At 38.7% G+C, this 27,891-nt stretch overlaps 3 protein-coding genes across 7 annotated transcripts in view; all 3 read left to right on the top strand.

Annotated features, from left to right (window-relative positions):
* Positions 1-8,981, top strand: part of pkp4 (plakophilin 4) — an 85,172-nt gene extending 76,191 nt beyond the window's left edge. For all 5 annotated transcript variants that reach the window (XM_008403998.2, XM_008404001.2, XM_008404000.2 and 2 more), the window contains 9 exons: positions 425-616; positions 1,067-1,240; positions 1,471-1,621; positions 3,586-3,778; positions 4,103-4,187; positions 4,995-5,112; positions 5,218-5,358; positions 6,069-6,133; positions 7,951-8,981. In XM_008403998.2, coding sequence (XP_008402220.1) covers positions 425-616; positions 1,067-1,240; positions 1,471-1,621; positions 3,586-3,778; positions 4,103-4,187; positions 4,995-5,112; positions 5,218-5,358; positions 6,069-6,133; positions 7,951-8,196 — 1,365 coding nt within the window. In that variant the 3' untranslated portion in view covers positions 8,197-8,981. The remainder of the gene's footprint in view (positions 1-424; positions 617-1,066; positions 1,241-1,470; positions 1,622-3,585; positions 3,779-4,102; positions 4,188-4,994; positions 5,113-5,217; positions 5,359-6,068; positions 6,134-7,950) is intronic.
* A 2,616-nt stretch (positions 8,982-11,597) lies between these two features.
* dap1b (death associated protein 1b) lies at positions 11,598-13,544 on the top strand. Its single transcript, XM_008404003.2, has 4 exons — positions 11,598-11,738; positions 12,613-12,709; positions 12,826-12,892; positions 13,022-13,544. The coding sequence occupies exons 1-4, from the start codon at positions 11,669-11,671 to the stop codon at positions 13,136-13,138; spliced, it is 351 nt and encodes a 116-aa protein (XP_008402225.1). The 5' UTR covers positions 11,598-11,668; the 3' UTR covers positions 13,139-13,544.
* Positions 13,545-16,825: 3,281 nt separating this feature from the next.
* The window catches only part of tanc1b (tetratricopeptide repeat, ankyrin repeat and coiled-coil containing 1b), a 106,328-nt gene continuing 95,262 nt past the window's right edge, over positions 16,826-27,891 (top strand). The window contains exons 1-2 of the mRNA XM_017309268.1: positions 16,826-17,074; positions 27,584-27,677. Coding sequence (XP_017164757.1) covers positions 27,617-27,677 — 61 coding nt within the window. The 5' untranslated portion in view covers positions 16,826-17,074; positions 27,584-27,616. The remainder of the gene's footprint in view (positions 17,075-27,583; positions 27,678-27,891) is intronic.

The raw sequence follows: 27,891 nt of genomic DNA, 5'->3' as shown, positions 1-27,891 counted from the left end.
ACTACTATATCTTAAGCAAAAGTGCATCTCACCTGTGTGTTTTAGTTGTCATTTACTTTTATGCCACAACTATTTTGTTTTGTTTTTCGTTTTGAATTGGATAAAATGGTTTCATGTTTTGTACATCAAGTCAGTTGTACTGCTGCTAAATATTCTTTGTGTTAATTTCTCTATTATGTATATTTGTTATTTAAGCCCCTTGTTTTTATATAAATATATAATATTAAAATCAGAATAATTTTATTAGAAAAAGTTGGGGGGGGGGGAAACTGTAACCTCGTTTTGCTGTGTCACCTTACCTCAATTGTAACAATGAACAGAAGAACTCCTGCCTTTATATTGCTTAAATACTGTTAACCAGTTCTCATATACTTGTTTGGATTGATGCATGAAGTTCAAACTTTTATTTTTCTGTGCCTGGCAGATTGTGGAGAACTGTATTTGCACTCTAAGGAACCTGTCTTATCGTCTGGAGCTGGAGATGATGCCATCGTCATTTCCAGTAAACCAGGAAATCGATGGCTTACTGGGCCGAGAGTCACCAAGTAAAGAGGTGGACTCCAGCTGCTGGGGCAGGAAGAGAAAGAAGAAGAGAAACAGCTTGCAGGAGGACTCGGTGAGTGTTGTGTTTTAACTGGACTATTGTGCTTGTTTGTGCTTCATAAGTCCTAGATGCCCAGAACTTTGCATGTTGGCCAACAGTTTTCCATTATTTTCTTTTATGTCAGAATTTTTTTCACACAGGAAATATGTTTCTAGTCTATATAAGTGAAAAATGTGCTGCAGGTGCCTTGATAGAGATGTTAGAAAATACAAAATTTGAAGACTATCCTTATTTATGCATTAAACTAAACTTCAGCAATTACCATACAACTTTTTTTATTTTAAAATATAGAGGAATGTCTAATTTTTGGTGCATTTAATGAGCTTCTGATCAGAGCTGATCAAGGAAAAATTAACACATTCTGATCTGTAGAAGATTGTTTGATAAAATAAAATTATTGTTATTAAGTGATTCCTAAAGCATCACCCTTTCGCAGTCTGACTTGTTAGTTGTTGTGTTCAGTGGGACGGTGTGGGGCCCATCCCTGGCTTCTCCAAGTCTCCTAAAGGGGCCGAGATGCTGTGGCACCCCTCTGTGGTCAAGCCTTACTTGACACTGCTATCTGAGAGCTCCAATCCTGCCACTCTTGAAGGTTCAGCAGGATCTCTTCAGAACCTGTCAGCTGGCAACTGGAAGGTACAGTGCAAATGTGCATTCATTCAAAACACAAATGCAGATTTTCTCGTGCTTCTCTGCCGTGGCTGTGAAACGATGCATATAAATGGGCTTTGCTGTTCATCTCTTCTGCATCAGTCAAACAAATGTCAGTTTAACGCTTGAAATCACAAATGCACATCTCAAGCTCATCAGTATTCCCTTGTGACGCAGAGACCTTAATGAAATTTTTATCTGTTTTCTGTATTTAGTTTGCAGCGTACATTCGTGCAGCAGTTCGTAAAGAGAAAGGGCTTCCCATCCTGGTGGAACTGCTGCGGATGGACAACGACAGGGTGGTGTGTTCGGTTGCCACGGCTCTGAGAAACATGGCGCTGGACATCAGAAACAAGGAGCTTATAGGTCAGGAGCCACTTTGTTGTGTTTGAAACATCTTGGACTGAAAAAAATATACTATACTAAACTATTTATGAGAAGTTTTTCTGCTTTATTATGTCATGTAATGTAGCTCATGCTGTACCAATAACCCAGATACCATGCTGCGAATTTGTTTGGCTCAACTTAATGCACAATCTCACATGATGTGTTGATCTTATAAATACAGTCTGAAGTTTACATGTTTTCACTCTGGACTCGACATAATCCAGAAACGCTCTTGTAGCTTGCCAAGGCCCTTTTATTTCTTGTAAAGTAATTGTGATTGACTACAGATGGCAGCTTCACCGAAAGAAACAAACAAACACATGATATGTCTGGAAAATCAAAGAAATTGTCCAGATTTATACAAGGCAAGAACGTTGTCAACGCCAGTTTTGAACTAGTAATGACCCGAAGATTGACATTTACTTGCATTTCAAAACTGTTAGGAGTGAAAGTTATTTTGCCAGAGTTTCTAACAAGATTTTATCTTGGGGATTAATCATAAAATAAATAGTTGCTGCAGAAATAATGAACAAATAAAACAACTTTTTTTGGAAAGCAGATTTAAAGGAGAGATGGTAGAGTTGCTTTCGTCATAAGAACTGGAAGTCTATTGCCAGAGGAATAATGAGGCATTTGAAGCCAACACACACTGAACCTTCCGACCTTCATGATGGTGCTATGAACAGTTATTAATCATTTATATTAGGATAAGTGACAATGTCTGTAAGAGAGGACTCAAATTTAGTGTGACCAGCAAAGCTAATGCAGAGATCTTTGTGTGTTTTCCATAATCGAGGTTAATTCTTGGTTCAATTAATTTCCAAATCTTGCATGTTTCATAACAGACAGAGGTTAATGCCGCAAAAGGATAAAACAGAGCAGTTGTACAGCCTTTCTGTTATCTAATGAGTCTCTCTCTCTCTCTGCCTTAATGAAGTGCCGAAATGTCTTTTGACGTTAAAAACAAATTCCTCTAGCATTTAAATAGCTTCTTACATCTCCACGCATCCTTTGATATTGAAATGAGTTAAATTTCTACTGCTATTGAATGTGTGACCTGGTGGCTCTAGGTATGGTGCATTCAATAACAGAAAACGTTTTGGATTTTTGAGCTGCTGGACAGCCTGTACTAGTCAGGGGTTTTAAATCTGTAACCTGCCGGTCAGCAGAGGATTTCTCAATGCATCTCCTTTGGAAACTAAATGGTGCGTCTTCGAGGACACTTCCAAACTCATCATAGAACCACCATATAATTTGTTGATAAATCTGTCATTAAATCAGTCCAAAATTTAAATGAATATTCAGCCAGAACCTTGCATGACTGGGACTTTGCTGTGATCATTCTGTCCCAGGGAATAAAAAGCTCACAGCCTAATATAAATATGACATCCATGTGCATGATGAGCATATGTCCCAGCTAAAGCTGTGTGGTAATCCTCCTGTACAATCCTGTGCTTCATAAAACCGTCTTTCACTCTGTGAAATTAATGTTTATTCAGTAGCAGGAGTGATGTCTGACGGCGTGGGTTAATGAGGTTTTAGTGATGGTTAAATATGCTTTTCAAGGTCTTTGTTTGACTTGGTGCGGCAAGTATTCAGCATCTTTAGCCAGGCTGCTGCACTGGAGGACAGATAAGGGAGGCAATCCTCCTTCACACTGAAACACACATACAGTTTCATTTATGAAAAGTGCCTACCATGCTGCAGACCCCAGCGCATTGAATGTTACTCCTTTATTTAGATGACATTACGTACTGTTGAGGTCAGCACAGAATTTATTTGCAAATGCATTGTACAACATGTTAAAACATGCATCAAAATCAAGTACACATGAGAATGAGGCATCGCCCCCTCATCCTGTCCTTGCCTGAGCTTCTGCAGCAAACCTGCAGTACATCATGTCATTACGCATAAGCTGCAAGTCCCGCCTCCCTCCCCTGCAGGGAAATACGCAATGAGGGACCTGGTAAACCGCCTCCCTGGGGGGAACACCACCCTGCTGTCGGATGAGACCGTGGCCGCCATCTGTTGCACGCTGCACGAGGTCACCAGCAAAAACATGGAAAACGCCAAGGCATTGGCCGACACAGGCGGTATCAAGAAGCTCGTCGACATCACCAAGGGCAGAGGAGACAGGTGGGGTTGCCGACGCACATGTTTGTTAAAATGCTTTGCTGAACACTGGACAGTGGTCCACACAACATGAGCAGCTGCAGCCATTTGGGGAGGTGGCAGTGTGTTCCTTGAAGTTTAACATCCCGATGGAACAATGCTGCAGCAGCTATTTTTAGTTTGCTGTATATTCAGTACGATTCTAGGTTAAAACGTATTAAGGACGACCTATTCCTTAATAATATTCCTTAATGATTGACGGAACCTATTCTATCAATCATGCTGTCTTGTATTGACCACAATGAATTCTTGATCAGAAATGAATAACAAAGTTTGACTGTTTTCCAGATATTCAGTGAAGGTGGTGAAGGCAGCAGCCCAGGTCCTGAACACGCTGTGGCTGTACAAGGATCTACGGCCCATCTACAAAAAGGTTCATACAGTTTGTTTAATGCTAAATGTTTCAATGATTTTATGATTATATTTTAAATAGAAATATCAGAAATTGTCTTACAATAACATGACGTGCTGGATTTATTTACTTTTTAAAATAATGTTTTGGAGAAGTATTAATTTCCTTTAACTTTGTCACGTTTTGTCACATAACACCTACATGTGTATTTCAGTTGGATTTTATATGACAGCCCAACACAAACAAAGAAAAATTGTGCATGTTTTTTTTTTTATCTAAACATCTTATGCATTAGTTTTCAGCCCACTTTGGTCGGATGCCCCTAAATAAAATCCCGGCTAGTTAATTGCCACATAATTAGTAAATAGAGTCCAATTGTGTGATAATTATTCTCTGTGTAAATGCAGCTATCTTCGGAGGGATTAATTAACATAAACGTTAATTAACATAAACGTTAATTAACATAAACGTTAATTAATCATTTGTAAATAGATAAAGTAGGCACTTTGACACAACTGCAAACCTACCAAAAGGTAATAACAGCACCTTTATTGTGTCGAAATAAAGATGCTTCAAATACATGAAGAATATTCATGTATTTGAATGGTATGGTTACAACACAGACCTAAATCTTAATGAGAATCAATAGCAATTAATAATTGATCTTCTCAGGCCAGATTAAATGTCAGATTAAATGTGCAAAATGTTGGAAAAGCATTGACACTCCACAATTTAGCAATACTTTGTGTGAATTTATTACATAAAATCCCACTAAAAAGGTTTTGATTTAGTCTTGGTTCCTCTGACTGCCACTTTCTCCCCTCACAGGATGGCTGGAACCAAAACCATTTCATCACCCCAGTGTCAACACTGGAACGGGACAAGTTCAAGTCCCAGCCCACCCTCGCCACCAGCACCGTCCAGATGTCTCCAGTCAACCACCCTGGTACGTTGTGGTAGCTTCGAACCCTGCAGCCAGGCAGCAGCAGTGAAACAGGAGCTGTGAAAATAAATATGCATTTTTTAATTTGTTTTTTTCCTCTCTCCACAGCTGCCAGTGCCACGTCATCTCCAGCGATGCTGGGCATCAAAGAGCACAGAGGCTCAGTCAGAGATTATCAGAGAACTCATTCAACTATGCAGTTTTATAATTACCAAGGAGATGGCAGTATTCACAGAAAACAGTATACAGGTACTTATCTAAAAGATGGTGAACTTTAAAAAGAAATCTAATTTAGGTCATGAATTATCTGCTCTATACTTGAGATCACTTTTTGCTCATTTCCACACGGCCATTTCGCTATCTCCTTTATTCTCCCTATTGCTCCCAGCGGATCCACTTTTATCTCCCCACTATGAGCCCTATGACAATTGGTCAGTTTAACTGAGAGCTGTTTGTCCCTGCAGCACTAAAGTCCTTTTACTATCTAGAAGCGAGCGCTTCACTATTGTGCTTTTAACACATTAGGTCCTAGTGAGTCGTATGTCTGGGCAATCCAGACATACAACTTCCAGACGACAGCCCTCACCAGCCTCCACTGGCTGGTGGGATCAGGAAGCAGGCAGAGTAAACAAGCAAAACTGCAGCCTTGTCAATTCATGTTCTGGGCAGAGAAGTGGAAATTGAGTTTCTGGATTCCACCAGTTTGATAAAGTGCCAATGAAAATGCCCATCCCCGATGGTTATGTAAACTACAGTGCAGCACAGGCCAACCCCATTATTTGGTGGTATTTCTCTCCAGCGAAGCACGGCCCATTTGATCCTACTCCATCTAAATACAGACATTTGCCCGTTGGGGAGTGCAGACTCTTTCTATGATATAAAATGAGGTGTTTTTGTATAAAATTCCTCCATTTTATTCACAGCAGCAGTAACTTTAGTGTTTTGTGTGTTTTTTCCAGGGTCTGGAAAACCGTCTCCATATTACTACTCATCACCCACAAGAGAGGAGCCCAGAAGATCACAGGTGAATATAATATTTCTTCATAAAAGTCTGGTCAGACCTCACAACCTCTCCATTTTTGGCAACAACACAAGCGCAAATGAAGGAATAAACTTTTTATGTTTGTTTTTTAGATCATTTATTTCTTTACTTTTTAACTTGGTTCTAAAACCAAGCATGACGCATTAAATATATTTAATTTTACTTCACAGTCCTTTGTTGTAGCCAAAATAACAAACTCATAGCCGAGGCTTTTTCACTGTCAAACATTTTATCATGTTGCTCAATCAGACATCTCCACATTCAAAATTTGACACATTCACAGTCACATTCACAGTCAAGGTGGCAGACCATCGCTGTCTGCCACCATGACTATAGCAACATAACATTGGTCAGTTGTTTCTCAAATTTTTATGAGGATAAAAGTTGCCCTTATATTCCTTCAAAGAACAATTTGAAGGGATATAAAGACAAATAGTTGAAGTAAATTAAAGGCAACCCTCATTGTAAAAAAAAGCTTCCCAGTTCATTTACGCCACTTTATAAATACAAAGACCCTGCTACGCATTCTGCTGCCGTTGCTGGGAATAACCCAGCACATCAGCCATTGTGTGAGCAAGAGTGAATGTGACTGCTGGGGGGATTGGGATGTCCTCTCTGTGTCTCGGGCAGCTGTCCCTGCAGGACACGTCCATGTGTGCCCATTCAGATAACAGACACGAGGAGAGGAAGGCATCAAGCGTGTGAGTGCGCCCGGAGTTGTAAACATTCCTTGTGGTAAAATTAAAATCAAGGTTTCTTTGGGATCAATAAAGTATTTTTGAATTGGATTTGAAAATAGTCAAACTAGAGTTACCAAATCTAAATGACAATACCTACATTGGTAGATCACATCAAACTGAATATCAGAGTATATGTACGTACCAGATTATGTGTGTACTAAGTTGGAAAGTCCATTAAGGTTCGTTTCTATTTTATGAAGAAATATAAAAGCAAACCCTAAAGCAGCCAGTAACAGTTAAGTCTATACAGTAAACAGTAGACATTAACAAAGTAAACTGGGTTCCTCTGGGTTCTTCAGGATGTACATCAGAAACACAGTGTGCTCATCATGATGTTTGTGTTCCTTAACTGTTCTGAGCATGCACAAAGCTTGTGTGATGGTATCCTGGTGGCCAGCTTATCAACAAAGTGTGTGTTGTGTGATGACAAGCTTATTCTGGCCTCACACCAAAGTAGCATCCAAACCAAGTCTATTTTGGGCTGGCAACTCTACAAGTATTTTATCTCAGCATTTTTGCCAGTGGGCTGCTAAACGTATGGTATCTATATCAATCTCCTTAATATTAACAGCAACATCAACAATTTATGACTCTGAGACCTCACTAATGAACAGAACAGTTGGATATCATCAGTATAAAAATGATAAGTCATTATGATGGACACCTTGGAGTCTATCCAAGCAGATGTACATTAAGTTAAAAAAAAAACATTGGGGCCAAGAATACAGCCTTGAGCAACTCCACTAGAAAGATTTGTCATTTATGACATGACCTGATTCACATGATACCAAAAGATTTCTGAGAATGGTAAAGATAAAAGTAAACACAAGAGGTAAAGTCTCCCCTGTCTGCTGCCGGCAGAATCCCCTTGGAGATGTTCCTGGAGTTCATGGAAACCACAAAGTGGTCTTAGATTTGGTGATGGGCTTCTAACTGTGAACACTACATTTAATCAAGGAATTTAGAGTAAATTCATTTTAGAAAAACTTCAGTAAGATTGACTTAATACAAATCCTTAGAATGAATTGACGCAAGGCCTCCCCGCCTCTTTTCTTGCAGGTTGTGTATTACACAGAAGAGCCGAGTCGAAGGAATTACGACACATACAGGATGTACCTGCAGCATCCTCACGGCTATGACGATGCGTATTTAGAAGAAGTCATCACCTACCCTCCTACAGCAGACTACAGCTCCCAGCCTCATGGACTGAAATCCACCTCTAACTATGTGGACTACTATGCTAGCACACGGAGGCCTTCCTACAGGGCAGAACAGTACCCAGGTTCTCCTGACTCCTGGGTATAAGTCCGGAGATGGATCTGCTGTTCAATCCGAGAACATTTTTCCAGACCGATTTCTTCTTTCACCCTGCAGCAGAGACAAGGAGCAACACAGGAAACTTCTTTCATGAACTTGGCTTTATGAGTGTGTTTGTTTTAAAGTGGATGTGCTTGTATGGAGAGGTGAGTTCAGCAGAGCGGCAGCAGATGGAAAGACGGGATGTGTGCCAAAGAGGGAAATCATGGAATGTTTTTAAAGATTATTTTTCATTTCAAGAGTAAGATGGAATCATGGCAGGGGGAGGGGGACGTCGAGGGAGAATCCAGGACACTATCATGAGAAGACGTGCGTCATGTCGTGTGTAGATATTGGCTTTAATTTCTTCAAGGAACTCATAAGTGTGAGAGCATGGTTAAAAGGTGTGAGTCATGTTAGCGAGGGTCCGCGGTACGAGTCGAGATGTGGGGGGAAAATGTATGTGCTGAAGCCAAAACGGATCATGAACTCATTTGTAAAGAAATAAAATTAAAAAAAGACTAATTAACTAATGATGTTAGATTGTACAGAGGGATCAAAGTTCATCTGTACTTAATGTCGAAACTGTGTAATGCAATGGAGTCTTGTACATTTCTTTGATTTTATTGTAAATACAGACAAAAATCAGCATTACTTTGGTTTACACATTAGCACTGGTTAAAAGACTAAACTTGTGCCATGTTCTAAAGATATATAAATATACAGATATGTGGAAAAAGATGGCATCGTAACAACTATGTTAACAAAATAAAAGGTCATTTTTGTTTTTTAAACCAGTTGTGTGATTCTCCTTATTCTAACAAATGGCGTGGAAGTGTTCAGAGAGACCTGAGGGCCGTGCCCTCCTGCAGTCGGAGGGTTTCATTTGATGTTTGCACAGACGTGGGTGAACGAAGGAGGCTTTGAACCATCTGTAAAGCTCCTGATGCTTTATGTACTTTAAACCCAACCCAACACTAAGCCTACACCTGTACAAAGACATCATTAAAAATATATAAACTTAAATCGTGGCTTTTTAAACCGCAGGGCGGGGTTATGCTCATGAGTGGTGGCTTATTTGTGAAATTGTAAGTTTTAAGTTTAAAATATACCTTCGTGATGTCGGTATTAACATCGTAGGTACAGTGTAGGACATATTTATTGTGCAGCAGATGCTTTAAAAGCACTAAATCATATTTTATTTCAGACAGATAATCTCAGCAGCGAAACGTGGCACCTTGAGGTCGTCAAGTCTCCATAGCAACCAATGTAAGCCTCCTGTATGCCTGACAGTTGCTTGGGACGTTCCCGTTCTACCATAACGGATGTAAATGTACATAGTTTACTGAACTGCTGACACTTTTAACTGGAGCTGGGTTCTTTGGTCAGACGAGGCTAATATTGAGTTTTAAAAACGACAAACCAATTGGTGAATAGGTGGGAAAGCTTTTTTATTATTATTTTTTTATGGCAGAGACTCTGTGATGCTCTGGGCCAGTTTCTCATCAAAAGACACATCTGATATGTTTGAAGTCTGGAAAGTAGAAATGGAAAATGTTTAGAAAACCTGATTGTTGCTTTTCTACAATAACACAAACCTGTCATCTACCTACCGGAACAAGACAATTTAAAAACTGCAAGCAAAAAAGAGCATATTGGAAAATACTGCAGCGGCGAAGGTCTAAACTCTAGATTGGAAATTCATTAATCTGCATGCATCACTGCGCTCCTTCAAAAACTAAAAGTACTATCCTTTAAAACCACAATATCCCTAGACGTGTTGCATGCCTGTTTATTCTTGTATTTTTTACCTGACAATCTACATTTTTTATGTGTTTTTCTGTTAAATACACTTTTGTTAGTTTCCATGTCATGTCTAATTATCTGTTATGTTCTTAATGTTCCCCTGATCTTTGTCCACATTGTGCAATGGCAACAAAGCAATTGACTGAACATGGAAAACATTTGGAGCTCATGATGACTGCAAATAGAAAACACATTTTTCACTTTATTTGACAAAAGCACGCATATATAAGCAAGCATATAAAAATTTTGTGGATACAAATTTTTCACCAGCTTTCCCCCTCGCCCCATTTAAGGTTTTTCATATTTGCTCTTTGGTATCGGCTGTTTTTTTTTTTTTTTTTTTGTTCGTTTGTTTTTCTTCAGATCGCTTCAAATGAAGAGGAACTTTTTTTTAGCATTGTTTTTGATCAGCTGATTAATGAGGGCAGACAGATGCTCTGGAAAAGGTGTGGCTGAAAGAAATGTGAGCTGAAAGGAATTATTACTTTGCACGATAAAACCCGTAAGGTTCTATTTGTACTCTACCAAAAAGAAATGTATCCACCTGCAGGCAACTTGCTCCAGTTCAGCTGATGCTTTCARTTTAGCTTCTTCAGACCTTATCATGAGCGAGGGATTTCATATGTAACTAGATCTAATAAAACTTATAGAACTTAATGATGCATTCAGTGAAGTCAGATGCACTACGACGTCGTCGTTTATGGTCTTTCATCAGGTCAAGCCCCACATGAGCTCTGAAGCATCATTTTTTGAATTAAAAAAAAAGAAAACAATGTAAGGTAGACAGACCAAAGCCTGTGTTTCAAAGAAAATTCTAGGAGAAATCAATACAAACTTGACTGGTTCATAAACTTGCTGGATGTTTTTTTTTTTGTTTTTTTTTCCAGGACTGCCTCCTTAAACTCAATTATGGGTAACTTTGTAATTTAAAACAATACAACTCAAATAAAATGCACTTTTTTTTATTTGGTGTGTTCTTGATTTTGAAAGTCACTGTAGTCTAAATGCCAACAATGAACAAATTCAGTACCAATTTTAGTTTCATGAATTCAACACATATTTAATAACTCACACTTCTTATTTTATAGAATATTAGTCCAGCACATATAAATAGCTTTGAACGGAACCTGGCTTGTGAGTAAAAGACCAGAGAAAAAATGGTGAAATGGCCTTTTCTTAAGTTGCCTCCCATTTCAGAAGATTTCAGATCTAATTGAAATACGTCAAATGGAMATTTTAATTGTATGTCTGGAAAAGTCAGAACATAAACAGAGGGATTCTTTCCAGATAAGATTACTTTTCTATAGGCTCATTTGAAAAAGCCACAACTTTGGTTCCCTATGTGCACAGAGCAAATCACTGAGAGGGAAAACCAACTTAAGATGAGAGGAAAGCGACTTTGGTAAGAAAACTGCTCCGTTATTAACAACGAGTGAAACAAACTGGTTGAGTGTTCTTCTGGTTTCATTTCTTCCAGTTTCAGTTCTTCTTACATAGTTTCAACATCTGTTTGTTTTTAAAGAGAGGGAGAGAAAGATTGAAATGATGGGCGTGTCTGTGGCTTCCTGTAGATTCTGCGGGTCGCTCCTCCGCGTCTGAGCATAAAAACAAGCGAGTGGGCGTTCACAGCACTTTGCTGCGGATCTTCTCTGCGCTGCGGAAACTTTCCAACAAAATGGTGCAACAGCTCTCCAAATCTGGAGCAAAAGAGGCTCATCTGCTCAAAGCTGGGCATCCGCCAGCAGGTAAACAGATGTTCACATCAGCTTTTGTAGGTGTTTGTTTTGTTGTTTTCAGGTTTAATCAAAGCGTTTTTGTCCTGGCGCTGTTTGACCCAGATACACAGTCATGCAGAAAAACAAACACTAGCTCGACTTTGCYGCTGCGGTTTTGAAATAGTTCTTGTTTTCATGTTTGCATTATTATCAGACTACCTCTCTGCAAAAACGTTTTTCTGAAAAGCGTCCGGATGTTGTCGGATGTTTTTTTTTTTTTTCCTTTTAAAGGCAGGCCTTGTGGCGTAAAAAAAAACCAAAAAAAAAAAAAAACCGTGACAACTCCGCTCCTGCGGCCGCAGTTTGCACACAAGGTGTTAATCAGTTTACTGCGGCAGCTTAGTTTCTAATGCTCAGCAAAGCATCGAGGTTTCAAATCTGCCAAAATCCAAAATGTAACTTTACGCATTTATTTCTATAACATGCAACTAAAATAAAAACTTGTGTAAATATTTAAATACACAAAAACATTGAAATACACATKACTTCAGAAACCCATTAACTAAAAACAGTTTAGTTCATCTCAGATAAGTCAAATTATTCAATACACATTTTTGTTTTGCTTACAATCCTCGAAATGATTTTGGGCTCGTCAAACGCTCCCCTTGTGAATGATTGGTAAACCTGTTATTGCAAACCAATTGGTTCCTCTGAATCCGTCTTAGCCCCGCCCACTGACTTAAAACCTATTCCGCAACCTCGCGTTCTTTCAAACTTTCAAGTAACGCAGCAGAATACCCGAAGMTGATCACATTTTTAAAACAAGTCACATTTATTTGTAGTATATCTAATGCATAAAGTCAGAACTGAAATGAACACCCCTTTTATATTTTATCGTCGTCAGTGAAGGCAGGAGGAAAACGAGTTGCCAAGAAAACCCTGGAGGACGGATCTGCCCATGGGACTCCTGAGAAAGAGACGAAGAGGTCTGATAGACTCAGGTACGGCCCTCAATGTCGGGGCGGTGAACACGCCACCGCCCTGACTGAGTTAAGAAGCCTTGGCTAATTAAGTGAATCTCATTTGTTTTTCTTTTCTTTTCTTCAAACCCGTGCAGCCGGTCTCTTGCCACCTCCAACAGGATGCAACAAGTCGGGCTTCTTCTGACTGGGACTCTTGACAAGGTTAAAAAAAATAATAATAATAATAATTAAAAAAAATCTATTTATTTGGCTTGTTTAATTTAATTCAATTTCATCTAGATTTCCATAGTTGCACATTTATAAACCCCCCCCCTGCTTGATACTTTACAGCTGAGTCATGACTTTCCGGAGACCCCTGTGAGCGTGAGGCACAGCAAGGTGCGCCCTGCTGTGGAAAGGTCTCACTGCCCCCGGACCTTCTGCATCCAGCAGCCCAGGAAGTGGTGAATTTGCCTAAGAACGCCCCAGAGTCTGCTGTGTTCAGTCTGTTGTCAAACGTTAAACTCTTGAGGGGAAGTGGCAGGTTCTCTGTGAGGTGCTGATTTAAACCGTTTAGAAGAAAAACAACTTTCCTTTTGTGCTAAGCTTTTGAAAAAGAATCATAATGTTCAGCTTTGTGTGTGTTTTTTTAATTTTTTTATTTTTTTTTACATCTTTTTGAAAATGTTGTAGTTTTGCTTCCCGACTTTTTGTGTGGGGAATGCATGGCAGATGGGTTAAAGTAAGTTGATTAATGGATTAGAGGCATGTAGGTGAAGCTTAAAAAGCCTCTTCTTTTGTTTATAGGCTTTCTTCGTTAAGCTCTGCATTGTAGATTTGTATAAAAAAAATAAATATGCCATCGCAGTTTGAATGTTTTTTTTTTCTTTTCTTCTTTTGTGTGCAATTTCCATTGAGTCGAGACGCCCACTAGATGGAGCCAAAATACAATTTCTAAACTGGGGCCGACAACAAAATGCATACAGAACGTCTAACCCTCAGTACCCTRCAAGCATCCTGCATATTTGCTCCAACACATGGGATTGAAATGACCGGATCAGCTCTGCATAAGCCAGTAATCTGAATGGAGAACACTGTGTATCTGACGTGAAACGGAAGTTTAATTCTTTGTTTATGTTCATGAACCTGGCCAACCTGACAGGAACGACATAAAATATGTTCACATTTTACCTTCCATGTGAAACCTGCAAAAAATATTTGGATTAGAAAACTGTTTAGCTATTGTTGCAGAGGCTCATGGGATAACTCTCACTTGCAAAAAATGCAAGACTTGGAAGGTTATCTTGCATTTTTTGATGCATATAATGATGCAAGAAAGGGCCTTAAACAGACCACAAAAAAATAGGGAGATACAGAACGACGCCTCTGATTTTTACCTCAACAAAAAACGATGTTAGGACAAGCAGCATGTTTAGTTCTATGCAAGAAAATTTATTTGACTATCAGTTTTGCATCAGAACCACTTTTTAGTGGCAAAACTGATTACAAAAATCACATTATAAAATTAGTTCTACAACCCTAAGGATTATATTCTGTTTGGGATTTAGGTTGCATCTTCTCATCCGTAGTGTATCCCACCTCTTGTATAATAATTGTAATGGAAAAAAAAAACCTCTTTGTTTTGATTCCAAGCTTTTATAAGAAACCTATAGGTCTCTTTTTGGCGACACTCAACTTTGCAGCTCTGTGTGTCTGACGGGATTAGTTAAAACCTTGTAAGTTTGAAAATACATGATCTCCTCCAACCCCAGCCCCAAAATGTGTTTGTGAAGTCTGTGCCCCGTTTCTGTTTCTGTGAACAGATCCACAAACAATATCTGCTCATTTGTTTGCTGGGAGCGTACACAACAGTCGCCTTGTGAACACAATGTGCTGACATCAGATCCCTCTGTGACCTTCATGCTGTTCGTGCACGCCTTTGATGCCATCTGTGTGCAAAGTTGAGAGACCTCCTCAGGTCTGTTTGAGGAGTCAGAGCAGCCGGTGGTCCCCTGACCTGCAGGCATGGGGGCATTTCACTGCCAGTGAGGGCCCATGAGGGGACCTGGAACTCACATCGCCACGGCAGAGAAACCCTCCCCCCCACTGTGGTGGCTTTGTCACAAGGGATGATAGAGAGAAAAACATGATGCTGACGTACAGTATTCCCATCATTCTTTCTTATTGCATACAATTGTATTGCCTCCAGAGGGCGCCACATACCAGGACAGAACAGCATGGGTGGATTTACAGAGACCTTGGCTTTTCAGGCTTCATCCATCCTCTTTTTTTTTTAAAACGCTCCTATATATTCACGAAAGTAACAGCCAATTTTACATCTTTCTCAGACTCAGTATGACAATTGATCATACTGTTACATGGCATTTATCTTATGTAATCAATGTATTGATGTATTATTTAGGCAAAAACTGTTAAKGCAGTCAGGAGAGAAAAGAATAGCTTGGTTGAAAAGATTCAAATCCACCCTGAGTTACTGGATCAATACTAGCTACATYCAAAATTATAACATTCATGTTTTATAAATGTTCCAGAATATGAACATTTTATTAATTATATTACACCTGATTTGCACAGAATAAATTGACTCAYTGTGAATAACAAAACTATTCTTTTGATTATTCCTCTCTAGAGACAGGTAAATGTCAGCCTATGAGACGGTTTAGTCATTAAAATCTAAAGACTAGGWTCTTGGTTTTAGTCATTTGWGGGGTGAATAAAACCATTTTAAAACAACAACAACAAAAAAACCCCAGTTCAGTGCAATTTGCGTCTGAAAGTAAACTAACGGTGTTTCAGTTCCAAGTTTAAAAAACAATGGTAAAGATCTGCAGTGAAAAAAATCAAGCTACCTCAGGGGCCCGAGGAAACAAAACAAACCTATGCAAGTGAAGCTGTATTTGAGTTGCAGGGCTTCAGACTTAAATCTTTGAGCCCAAGCTTGACTCAGATGAGTCCCGAAGCCATTCTATAAACTGCTGTGAAGAGAGAAGATGAAGGAAACAAYGATTGYCGGCAGAACTTAACACTCCTGTTAAACTGACCCAGGAACGTTATTGCTGCACCTCAGAAACGAACATAGGAGGAGGGTTAAACTGTTCMCTTTCCATAACTGTATATTTGCCGTCTTTCTATCTGGTTGATTTCTGTGCATATTTACCACTGTTGTGATCATCAAAAGTCTTCGGTGAAGAAATCTGCCCACAAACACATTTTATGTTATTTTTGTGTATAAAACACATAAAACTGTAAATTTGTTAAAAAAATATTCCAGTAGTCCACATTGTGCTGTTTGAGAGCTGATTTTTGCCTGTAATGATGTCACCAATGTATCTTTTGTCATGTGATAATTTTATAATAAACCAGTAATGAAAAAGAAGACATTATTTTAAAAGATTTTAATTTGGTTGACTTAATCTTTCAAGCCATATAATTCTGCAGCTATTATATACTGGAACTGTAGGGGGCGGCAGTGGTTCCTCTGAACACCAAACATTAAAAACATTGCCCCATTCACTGAACAATCACAATTAGAATAAATACATATTTTGAATTTTAATAAGTTTGAATATGAATTTCACAACAAAAAAAATACTTWAAAAAAATTGCATTATGTGCCTAATGCTGAAAAACAATCCCCTGACACTATATGGACAGTGACCTCCCAGGCAACATAAAATAAATGCTCAGTACAAGCTGAGGTGTATGGAGAGCCGATAGGCATGGACTKGGAATAAAGAGGGAAGGAGTAAACACAAGTGTGTAGGAGGAAGCTAATCAGCAGCCTTATGTGATGTCACTAGACTTATGGTGGCTTTTGGGAGTGTAGAATTTACAACATTCACGAAATAGTAAAACAAATAGAAAACCTGCCCTTTATAACTTTTTTTTAGGTGATTATATCAAGAAAGTGACTGATTTCAGAAAAACAACGGTGAGTAGCACAATATATAACAAATTTTCCACGCACAAACCTAGCTAAAATTGTATTACAACTTGCATTTATTTGGAACCAGGAAAGTGTATAACAATTTAATGTTGTTTTTTTTGAGGGAATCTCGTGTGGACTATATACTATATTCCTGTTCCTGTAACCCTGCAGCTTCTATCTCCTGCTTCCTTTCATGTCCATGAGGCTTTTCCAGTGGGAGGTGGGAGGACCGGGACTTTGTTCCCTGAGCTCTGCCTCCAGATGACCTCATGCCGGGGGAAAGAGGAGGAGGAGAAGAAGTAGGAAAAGGAGGAGTCCGCGGCGTGCTCGTAGTCTACCTTGCTGAATCAAACTGGGTCTGGGACTTGAGTTTGTGTGGAAGTAACGCTGTTAAGAACCGGGAGAACTTTTGTGTTTTCCTTTGGCGGCACTGTGATCTCCATGACATTTACCAGGTAAGACTTTAGACGTGCTGTTGTGAGTGGACTGTTGAGTGGAGGGTGTGTGAGGCGTTCAGGGGAGATGTGTCACGTTTTAGCTGGAAGTTTGTGAGGAGGAGAAATGCCGAGACATGCCCATTGAGTAGCCATGGGAAGCAGCAGGGCAGACAGCTGACTCACTGTAACTCCAATTAAATATTTCTGGCTCGTTTTAATAGACTCTCGTTGTTTTTTTAGTTTTTTTTATTTTAGTTTTTTAGTTTTTTTTTTTAGTTTGTTATAAAACTCTCTGAACGTTTGAGGCTGAGTTTGCTTTGAACATCAGCGAACACACCATTCAAACTCCAAAACTGGCGCTAAATGAAAGCGTTTCACCGCTGTTTCATCCCTCAGGACGCTAATGTGAAGAAATGCGTTGCGCATGTAGGTCTTTAAAGTAGCAGCGCTTTAATTGGGTTATTAACTAACTAACGCAGTTTAAATTTGGTCATTCCTCTGGATACGTTTGAGCGTGGTTTATGCAGCAGTGTGAAAAATGTGAGGACACCCCTCTAAATATTTAGTTTTCCAAATTGAGGCTTAATTAGCTTTTTGTTTATATGTAGGAAGTGGTTTAGTTGAACTTAAGCAACTAAAGTAAATCTCATCTTTCAAAAGAGCTCGTCAAGTCGGAGTGAGGACACCTTACCCTCCTAATTATTTCAACTTCGAGGTGTTTTTAGTCGTTTTCAAGTCATGGCAACAACACCTTAAGCAGATCAAGATCTAGGCTTTGACTCTGGCTTGAATCATCGCGTTTCTTAAATCTCACTTAGTCATCTATTGGACTAACTTGTGAGTAATTTTTATTGCTCAGTTTCCATTCTGCTTTAGCTTAATTTTAATATTTTATTTGCTTGTTTATTTATTTTTTCTCATGCCCCCTCTGATACTTTACAGTTTATGGTGAACATTTAATGGTGACCTGGATAGATTTTGTTGCAGCAAAGCATCTGCAAACCATGACACTTTCACCTATTAATGTTTGTCATTTGGTTGTAAAAGCTGGCACTGGTTGATCTTATAAATTTTCTGTGTCACCGTGGTGTTTATATTGCTGTTGCTCTGTAAATGCATTTTTAACCATAACATATTTAGTGGAACTGCAACTGAACTGCCCTCCAGCAGCACCCTGTTGAGGACTGAATACTATTTTGAAATTCAGAAATTCCTTAAACTTCAACCTTCGATGGCAAATACAAGGCCAGATCACAAATCCAACAGTTGGAGCAAAATCTGCAAATGTACTGATAATAAGGTACTTTGTACATTGAAAGAAAACTATATGTTTCATACATTGTTTATTGAATATTCTTCTGAAAGAAATCCAAAATCCAGACAGCAGAAAATCTACAAAGACTTCAGCCTCCTAAATGTTATGGCTCATGAATGCATCATRGGTTCTGCTTGTTTTGACTGAGRGTTAGTCATAACAAGAAATGCTATGCTTGAGTTCATACAAGGGAAAATCTATTAGATGTACCAAAGGATAAGAACACATTTTAAAAGAAACCAGGGATCCACTAATCAATTGGAAAGTGATTGACATCGCCATTTTTTCCCTTTGCCTTTGTGTTTGTGAAAATACCAAAATAGCAAAAAAAAAAGCAACTTTTTCTGTTATTTCCTACTTTTAAATTCTATAAAAGCATCAACTAATAATGTGTTATTTCAAACAGATCRTAGAGATTATATTGTGATTGCTTCATTGAAATAAAAACTAGAGCTGCAATAATAATAATTATTTGGTGGATAATCTATCCATTATTAGATCTGCCATTTTAGAGTTTGTATTTCCCAAAAAAGCTCAACAGAACTAATCTGATTCTGGCATCTATTGCTGGGAAAGTTTCAGCAAATCAAAGTTTGACTTGGTGTCAGTTTAAAGGAACTATTGATTATATAAGTACATTATATTGAGACATTTTAGTGAGATTCACATTATTATAAAGAGAGAGATAAATTTTAATGCCTCACTGATGAGATATTTGAAAACACTGGTTGTACTTCCTCCAACTATGCCGACCTGTTTGATGCTCATCCCCGGTCTGTATTTTGAAACTGGATGGGGCATTTTATAAAAGCAAAAGCTAGCCCAGATTTATATGAGGGCTAAAGTACAGTAATTTTGTCCACCCACTTAAACTGAGTCATTGAAGTTTGACGACAGACAGGCAGGTTGGCTGTATATAACCTGAGCAGTTTTCTGGTTGTCGTCAGATAAGGAGTTGTACTTCTGTCCGGTGCTTTGAAAATCARAGTTGTGTTTCAACGTCTTTAAAGGACRTATCAGAAGGGAGCTGACTTTGATTTTGAGCTCATAAATTCATTGATTCAAAGCCGTCTCTGGATCAGATTTATGAGAGTTTTTGTCTGTACAGCCTCCTGGCTTTCTACCTTGACAGCTTGTTTTGCATTAGAAACCCCAACAGGTGGGAAAGACGTTACGGAAAACCGTTGCGGTCAGATCATGTGACTGTGCTGTGTTAGCTTTCCAGTGTAATTTCATCTAATTTTACACAGATGATGAAACCATCAGAATGGATTTGCGTGCCTTTGGGCCAAAGCTTGATTCGTCCCAGTTGTCTGTTGGAAGATGCCTTCTTTACAGAGCAGTCATCTTGTTAAGGGTGGGGGAGGGAAAGGGGGGCGTCTTTCCCCTCTCAGTCTGCAGAGCCTGGTTCCCATGGTCCACGGCCAACTGGCCAATAAAAGATGCTGGCATTAGAGTTGCATTGTGATGGCTGAGGAGGGAAACTTACGGGAACCACTGACCCGACAGAAAGTACATACTGAGTCGTTGCCGTTATTTTGCTGAATGAATTTTGTCCTTCAAAGACGRCTTCACAGCTTCTCCCAAGCAGAAAGTCCAGATTTAAAAAGTTTGTCCGCTGAAACGCAGTGATGCGGATTTCTGCTGTAGATGAGGCAAACGTCTTTGCTCCTGCCTAGCCATGTGACTGTATGGTATTTTACGGAGCAAAGAGTGTTACTCCGGAACGCATTATGTTGCATCACCTCTAATCTGCTTTAAACGAATTATGTTACTTTTATCTCGGTTTGCTTTGGCGAGCTACGGTCTGAGGAAAACTCTTTGAAACTCTTTACAAGTCAGTGTTTCGGTGAGCACAATGGCCTTCAACTTAAACAGGAAAAATAACTTGTGTGATCACATTGTTATTCATCGTACCTTTTAACATATTATCTGTCAGTCTGCCTCAAAGCCAAACTCTGAAATCATTTGTTGATTTTTATCTGGAAAGCATCAGCCACAACTGACGATTTTCTACTGGTTGTGTTTGTTCTCTCGTCTGCTGTGCTGGATTTTCTGTTTACAAAATAAGTTGATCCTCAGGAAAGTATTCATGTGTTCACAGCTTTGGAATGGAGGATCATAAACAAGGCCCTTTTGAAAAAATGGTATTGCGTAATAATATTAATGTCTTACAGAAGCCTTTGTTGTGCTTTTTGAAATGAACCGGTTGCCCCCATTTTATGGTWTGATGACTAAAACATATGGTATCACGTGTAATGTGAAAATTTCAAATCCTGAATGTGTAAAGTTCTGCTATCGTTTCAGAAAACTGGAAAAAAAGATTATTCCTCAAACTTACTTAAAAGTTCAATTAACATTTATTTTACTTCAGCTTTTCGTTCAGACATAAGCAACACTATTTTGTGAACACCAGCTAAATGTAATATTTTCAAAGTGTTTATTGTGCAAAACCTTTTGCAGTTTTGTTTTTCATGGAGTTGCACATAAACAAGAAGTCAGATGCTTAATGGACAGCCTGCTCAAAGCTTCAAAACAGAGCTACAGCTGGTGCTCCGTTACTGTCCACAAGTAGATTAGGATATGATTTGGAGTCCTTCTTTTTAACCAGCTGTCTGGCAGTGCACAGCAGCAGTTGGAGGAACGGCGTCTGTACATCACCATATGTATGTGCGAACAGAGAAAACCCTCTGCGACTTATTAAAAAGTTAAAGACGAGAATGGTAGAAAAATGTTTGCCGTTATGAAATTGCCTGCTTGTCCCACATTGGCGTGTTTGTGATGGTTCATCATAAAGACGGAACCATCTTCTATAGGATTAAATATCCAGATGACCATCCCAGRTGTGGATGTTTACCCTCTGACTTGTGTTTGGAAGGACCTCTCAGTCGCAGCTGCTACTTTTTTACACTTAAGTTCAGTTCAGACTTTCTGAAGCTCCCAGGAATGGACAAGGGGMGCTTAGGAGATTAATGACATTAGTTTAACAACTTGTGTTGCAGTCATTTGTTCAGTGAAAACATGTTTGGGATGCAGATGCATATTAAGGTAGCTTCCTTTGCTGGCGCRCAACACACAAACTGCAGTACATATGTCTGATCTCTTAGGAAGGCTGTTGCAGATAAAGCTCTTAAAAACTGAACATGTCCTTCTTTTGTTCACAATTTTACCATCTCCACATGTCACTGTTGTGCAGAACATGTGTTCTCTGGTTCCTTTACTGCTCCTCTGSTCTTAATCTCTGCATGTGGGGAGGACGCAATTAAGATGAGTGACTGAGCTACTAATAAATAAGTCATCAACAAAGAAGGCATGCAAACAAGATGGTTGTCCTCAGCTGGATGTGCTCTCAATGTAACAATGAATCAGTGAAAAATATCTCTTTGGCTTTATTAGATTGTCCCATCAGTTAACTAGGTTTCTGCAATAATGTTGCTATAAAACCATTGTTTTTTTGTGTGTGTTCAGTGTTAGCTTTACCTAATTTATGACATTTAAATAGAATCTTTTGGTAGTTTTTCATTGTATTGTAACTGATAAAGGAAGAATTGATTAGTGATAGAAAAGTTGTTCTTAATATGAATGATCAGATGAATAAATAACTTCCTCACTAAAACAAACTATAGTATCATAAATGGTTTGTTGCTGGAGCCTCCTTTTAGACTTTAAAGCATTCCTGTCAATGTTTTACTCCTGGTCAAATACCAGAGTTCCCTAGGAGGCAAATGTCAAATTTAGCTGAAGTTCCAGTGGTCCATCGTTTTTTTTTTTGTTTTTTTTTTCCTTTTCTCTCCAGAGCTTCATTAATTGTGTACTGGAAATCAATAATAGTGCCATCAAGTTTAATATGTTGAAATGAAAGAAGGTGGCAGCAATTCTCTTGAGGGGACAGAATGAAGTTGTGCGTTTTTGTTTTTTAAAGATGGGAAGGAAAGAGGAGGATAAATAAATGAATCCAGTTTAGTCATTTGTCTCTCTTTATTCTTACATGGGGTGTAACAAAGTTATTTAGTCATGACTGCTTTGTCTCAAATTGTCTAGAGGTACACCTTGCAGATGAAAAGATCTAGTCACTGCTAGAGCTGAGGCAGCTTTTAATTACCACATTAGACGTGAGAAACAACCAAAAAATGCTCAATCTTCTCAATACATCTCATCAGAGGTRATGTGTTGTTGGTTGTAATAAGTCCTRTGAAGTTAAAATTTATGAAATTTGAGAAAACACAGTCCAAAAAAATAAATAAATAAATTGGTGATTTTAAAAGATGTTTTTCACTTTTCAATTCTTTTAGAAAGGGAACTTGTCAATTTCTACATCATTGCAGAATAATTTTTTCTCTGGATTTCTGTCAGCACTTGGTTAGATGACAAGTTGTACTTATCAAAGRGTTTTTGATGAATATCAGTATTCATCCTGCGRATTAAGTAGGATTWAGAATAAGTCTCCTCTGAGGGCAACTCTAGAAAGTGCTTTTCTTCGTGATTTATTTATTTTTTGCTCTGTTGTCTAAGTGACTTTAAAAAAACAAGAACACTTCCACCTTCTTCCTAGTCTGTTCCTATGATTTATTAAATGTGGATCCTTTTAAATTTCATGTTAGGTTTTCTATGCCTGWTTAGGTGTGACTTTTGCCTCAGTTTGATTTTCATTAGAAGACAATAATTTAAATGAAAAGTAAATAAAGCTGCTGTTGAAATGTGGGTAAATAAAACAAATGTTTTAATTATGGCTGCACCAACAAGACATTTACAAAAACAAACAAAGCAAATGTACAAAACCAACGGCAACAAGATAGAAATAAATATTTATAAATATTATATAGGCCCAGTTTTATCTGACCGATATCAATATGCTAAAAAAAAASATTATTGGTCAGCACCAAAGATGGTAATAAAACATCAAGCATCCCTAATTTGAATTCATAATCCACTTTTTAAGGTTGTATAATCAAATGTTTTCTCCCTTGTTCCTCCTCATGGCCACACACTTCAGATTTAGTCTAATCAGTCCACAGGACGTCTCCAACTATTAATCTCCTGTGTCTATGTATTTTCTCAAAGGCAACTTTTTTTTATTTTTTTTAAAGTTTACTTCTTCCTCACTGATTGGCTTTTCAGCCCATATCTGTCACAGCGTCAGTCAACCTCTCTACATGATCATTTCCTGTTCTTCTGGTGTTGATGTGCACGTCTTACCAAAAACAGACTCATGTCAGGGTCAGAATTGTAAATACCGATATTAAGAGTTTTTTTTTTTGTTTTAAACAATTATTTTTAAATTAGAATGGTTTTAAACAAAGATCAGAAAAACATAATTAGTAACCATAACATGGTATTTTTAATGTGATAGTTGGTGCAACATTTATTAATAAGCAATTGAAAAAATATGTAAAAAAAGAAACACACTTGAGAGGAAGTGAAGTTTTTCCGAGGTTATGCATTTCCCTTCTGTTCGCTGGCATGAACACAGGAGAAGTCGAACCAGTAGGGTTGTTCAGTATAAATACCACTTCGTTTGTATTTTCCCTTCAGCTCTGGTGTGAATAATAACCTTTTGTTTACAGCGACTGACACTGCTCTCCTTCGTACCTAATCCCCACGCTTCCTGTTTAAAAGATTTCTTTTTTTTCTTTGCCATTGTTTTTGAAGCACTCGAGCTCGCAGACCAGGCCGGGTCCGTTTCCTCCCCTCGTTGAATGGACAACAAGAGAATAGATAATTACCGAGTTCACATGAAAATTGAAATGTTCCACTTCTCGACAGCATTTATCAAAGCATTTCGAAGGTCGGCACCAGTTTGAGAGTTTCCACGTTGCTATGCCAACTGTGTTGAAATCCGAGCATGATTATTCATGTGAAACTGGTCGATAAAGACAGCTGGCATAACATTTCARCTGGAAAGCGAACGCTTAGAGTGGGAAATRGCTGTTTACTTGGAGAGGAGTGGTTTTGATTGGAGTACTTTCATTATTGTGTGCCACCTAATAAGAGGACAAAGTTCACTCTTACTCACCAGCATCCGGTTGAGGTAAATGCTTCCTTACCAGTGGCATTCTGAGCAAACAATCCAATTTTTTTTCTCTATAAAGCTGTTTTTCTTAGATAACTGGAGTAGCCACACAGCCCTATTAACCCCGTGTCATGTCAACATTGTGCAGGTGAGGATCTTTTCTTCTCAGCCTGTTTGGATTTGAACTGCATCACATGAGGAATGACCTAGAAAACGGGCACGTTGATAACCGGCGGCACCTTTTGAACCAGCAGAGACTTCAATTTCTCTTTCCTGAAAAGGACCCGTCTTAACGCTGCACTTTATTGTCACTTTAGGCGTTTTCAAAGTAACCATCTCCCTGCTGAAATATGTTTGGACAAAAATGCCACAAGGTCCCTACAGACGTTGGACAGCTACATTGTTTCTTTTTAAATAACCAAAGAGGGCAAGGTGGCCGTGGTTTTCTGCTGTTTCTATTAGTAGGTGTGAATGTTTACAGTCTGTTATGTCTGTTCTACCAGCATGTGTCTGCAAACCTGTGAACCTCTGAGCAGCTTTCGCTGCTGTGTGGTAATATTGAGAGGCCCCTTCTAAGGGGGCYTTGTATGTATTTGAACCCGTCTTAAATGGAGTTGGATGGACCTGAGCTTGAGGAATCTTGATCCCATCATCCTGCATACCACACAGTCCACGGCTCCTCTCTAAGGAGCCTTTCTCTGAAAGGTCACAGYTATGTCCCCAATTAAGCAGTTGTGTTCAATGGTATGTGCTGATCTTTGTGTCGTTGTTACATAGGTCTAATTAATGCCCGACAGTGGCTTCACTGTGAATAAAATGTGATGGTACAGTACATGACAGTTCTTATTCTGAGTTTTACAATGTGTGTGTGTGAGTCTGTTGCTGGTAGCTTTTGAAAAGGGGTGGGGGGGGGGAAGGAAGGTAAGGAAAAAATTAGTCATGTTGTTTTTTTAGGGTTTTAAAACGGTGTATCTCATTTCCTTTGGGTGTTATTTGTTGTAACTGTGGAGATGAGCAGCGCGTTTCTATATGATATCACTCAACTGTTTCATTAAGTAGCCAATGTGGTGCACTGTGCCATTCCTGCAAAATCCRCACAAGTTTGTTGGAATCCAGAATGSCACAGTTATTAAATTTGTATAATATATCAAGCATTYTCCCCAGAAAACTTGCTAAACCTGGTGGTAATAGCTTGGCCATTATTTTCCTGTGCAATCCCGCTTGAATAAAATYTTGCCTATAGCACAGTTTGGCCTTTCTCCCCTTCCCTTGGATTCCCTCTGGTAGATATTTTTTACCGGGCCAATCAGCGAACAGAAGGAGAAGTTGTGAATGATGACGTTGGTTTTCTGCTCTGTTTTAGCAATGGCAGGGGGAGAATGTGAACGAAGCGGTTCAAAGCAGTGACTGGGGAAAAAAAAAAAGGGATTTTACTATTTTATAACAGACATAATTATCACAGAGTTGGCATTGTAATCTATTTCAGCATCTAATATCTCCAATTAGCATGATTGATGATGTGTTATTACATCGTCAACCTGTTTAAGTCTTGATGTCTCGATAGGATAACAATGAATGAACCGCAGGCTTGTCTCAACATGACGTAGRAAATTGGTTCCTTTATGGCTTTTTACTAGGGCTGCATAATTTAAGGAAAATAYTGAAATATAAATATATCCGTTGTGAATAACTGTAATTTTCAAGACACTTGCTTTATTATTATGTCCCCTCAACTCTACTGACTCTAGGATCTTAGCCATTGATTAAAATACTGCTATTTGGGCATTTAGAGAAGTTTAGAGAAGAGTCTATTCAWCTGGCTAAATATAAAAGAACTAGGCAGAACTTTAATGCATTCAACTCAAAATGGTACATAGCAAATATTGAATCCAAGCTTTCCTTGCAAWTGCAATTGTAGAGATTGATATTTCAGCCAAGTTTGTGATTAAATATGTATAATTGACTTCATTTTTAGAAAGAGTAYTGAATCTACTTCCTTAGGTAGAAACTTGGACACTAAAAGTGTTTTGTTTTCCATGATCGAAAAGCTCTAAATAGATTCTGGTTTAAGCTGACTGTTGCATACTGCCCAGCTGTTCAAGCATYCTCAAACACATCCAACCAATCATATGAAATGCTAAATGATCAAATTAAATCTAGAGTGGAGTACATTTCCCCAGCGTTGATCCAAAGCGTGTCTGTGAAGTCTCAAAATCAATGAAAAGTTAATTTATTGACTGGTCACAGAGGAGTTGAAATGATTTAAAGTTTTGCCATGCACCCCCCCAACCTCCAGTAACCAATCAGGTGGAGGGTTTGCTACAGAGTTCCATCCAACACCATCGTGGATGAAAAAGGGCAAATCGATAGCGTYTCCCACAGCAACAGTAGGAACAGTGAGATAATATGGAGACTGRCTTCTGGCTCAGAACTGTTTTTGTTTGCRGATGATGTGTCCTTATTTGGCTAAAAGCAATAATTTCAGTGGGAAAAAAAATCTCTGCTGTTACTAATATAAAACCATAAACTGCAGGACGCCAGGACGCATTTTTAAAGGGTTAGAAACAAAAAAAAAAAAAATCCCTTACAATCAACTGTCAGAGCTGCTGCTGCTGCATTAGGAATGTTTTAACCATGGTGCAACAACATACGACTAAGAATAGTTCCAGTGCAAACAAGCACAACCAGACAGGACCTTGAGTTTATTTCTTRGCATTTAACTCTGAGGACTCCAAAGACACAGCAGTCTTAGAAAGCCATGGATATTAATTGAAAGCCCTGTAGCTCAGGCACATAACATCAATTACGTGTGGAATTCGGGGCATTCGACCAAGTGTTTTCCTGCAGAAGACGATAACAGAACTTGTCCTTTTCTGTTCAAATATTGAAGCATTCTTTCCATGCTTTCCTCTGCCGATGACCTGCAGGTTTGGGAGTGCGGTGGGAAAACTCAACAAATACAACATTTACCCGCGGTGTTGTCAGGTTTTAGGAAYGGTCTTTAACTCGTCGAGGCTGCTTTGGATAAACATCCTGCATCAGATGAGTTTCCTTTCTGCAGGTGCATGGACAATAACATGCATTTAACAATGAAACTGGTTGTGTTGCAGGACGSTTTCCTCAGTTCTCCTTAAGGAACAATGGATGCGTTACAGCTGTGGCTCTGCATGTAAGGGACTCACTGTACACACTTTTCCTTCAGGGGCCTTAAAGAGAGGATTCCAGGAACCTCACCATGTTCAAGGCTGTGCTGAAGAAGAATAGAGATGGAGGCAAAGGGAACAAGAAGGAGTCAGGTATGTGTATATCTGTTTGTTTTATATGTTTATTTCTGATTAAACTCTGAGGTTTTTACCTGGACACCCAATAAAAAGCTACATGAAAACTAATGCATATACTGGACAAACTAATGCAATAACATAGAGTAGCTAAAGAAACCAAATCAAATCAATTTTCATCTTAGGATTTATATTCATAAATATATTAGTCTTACATAAAAAGCACCCCATG

Source organism: Poecilia reticulata, linkage group LG2 (genome assembly GCF_000633615.1).
Source record: "Poecilia reticulata strain Guanapo linkage group LG2, Guppy_female_1.0+MT, whole genome shotgun sequence".
Lineage (NCBI taxonomy): Eukaryota > Metazoa > Chordata > Actinopteri > Cyprinodontiformes > Poeciliidae > Poecilia > Poecilia reticulata.
The sequence above is the reverse complement of the archived record's forward strand: the minus strand, read 5'-3'. Positions and strand labels throughout refer to the sequence as shown.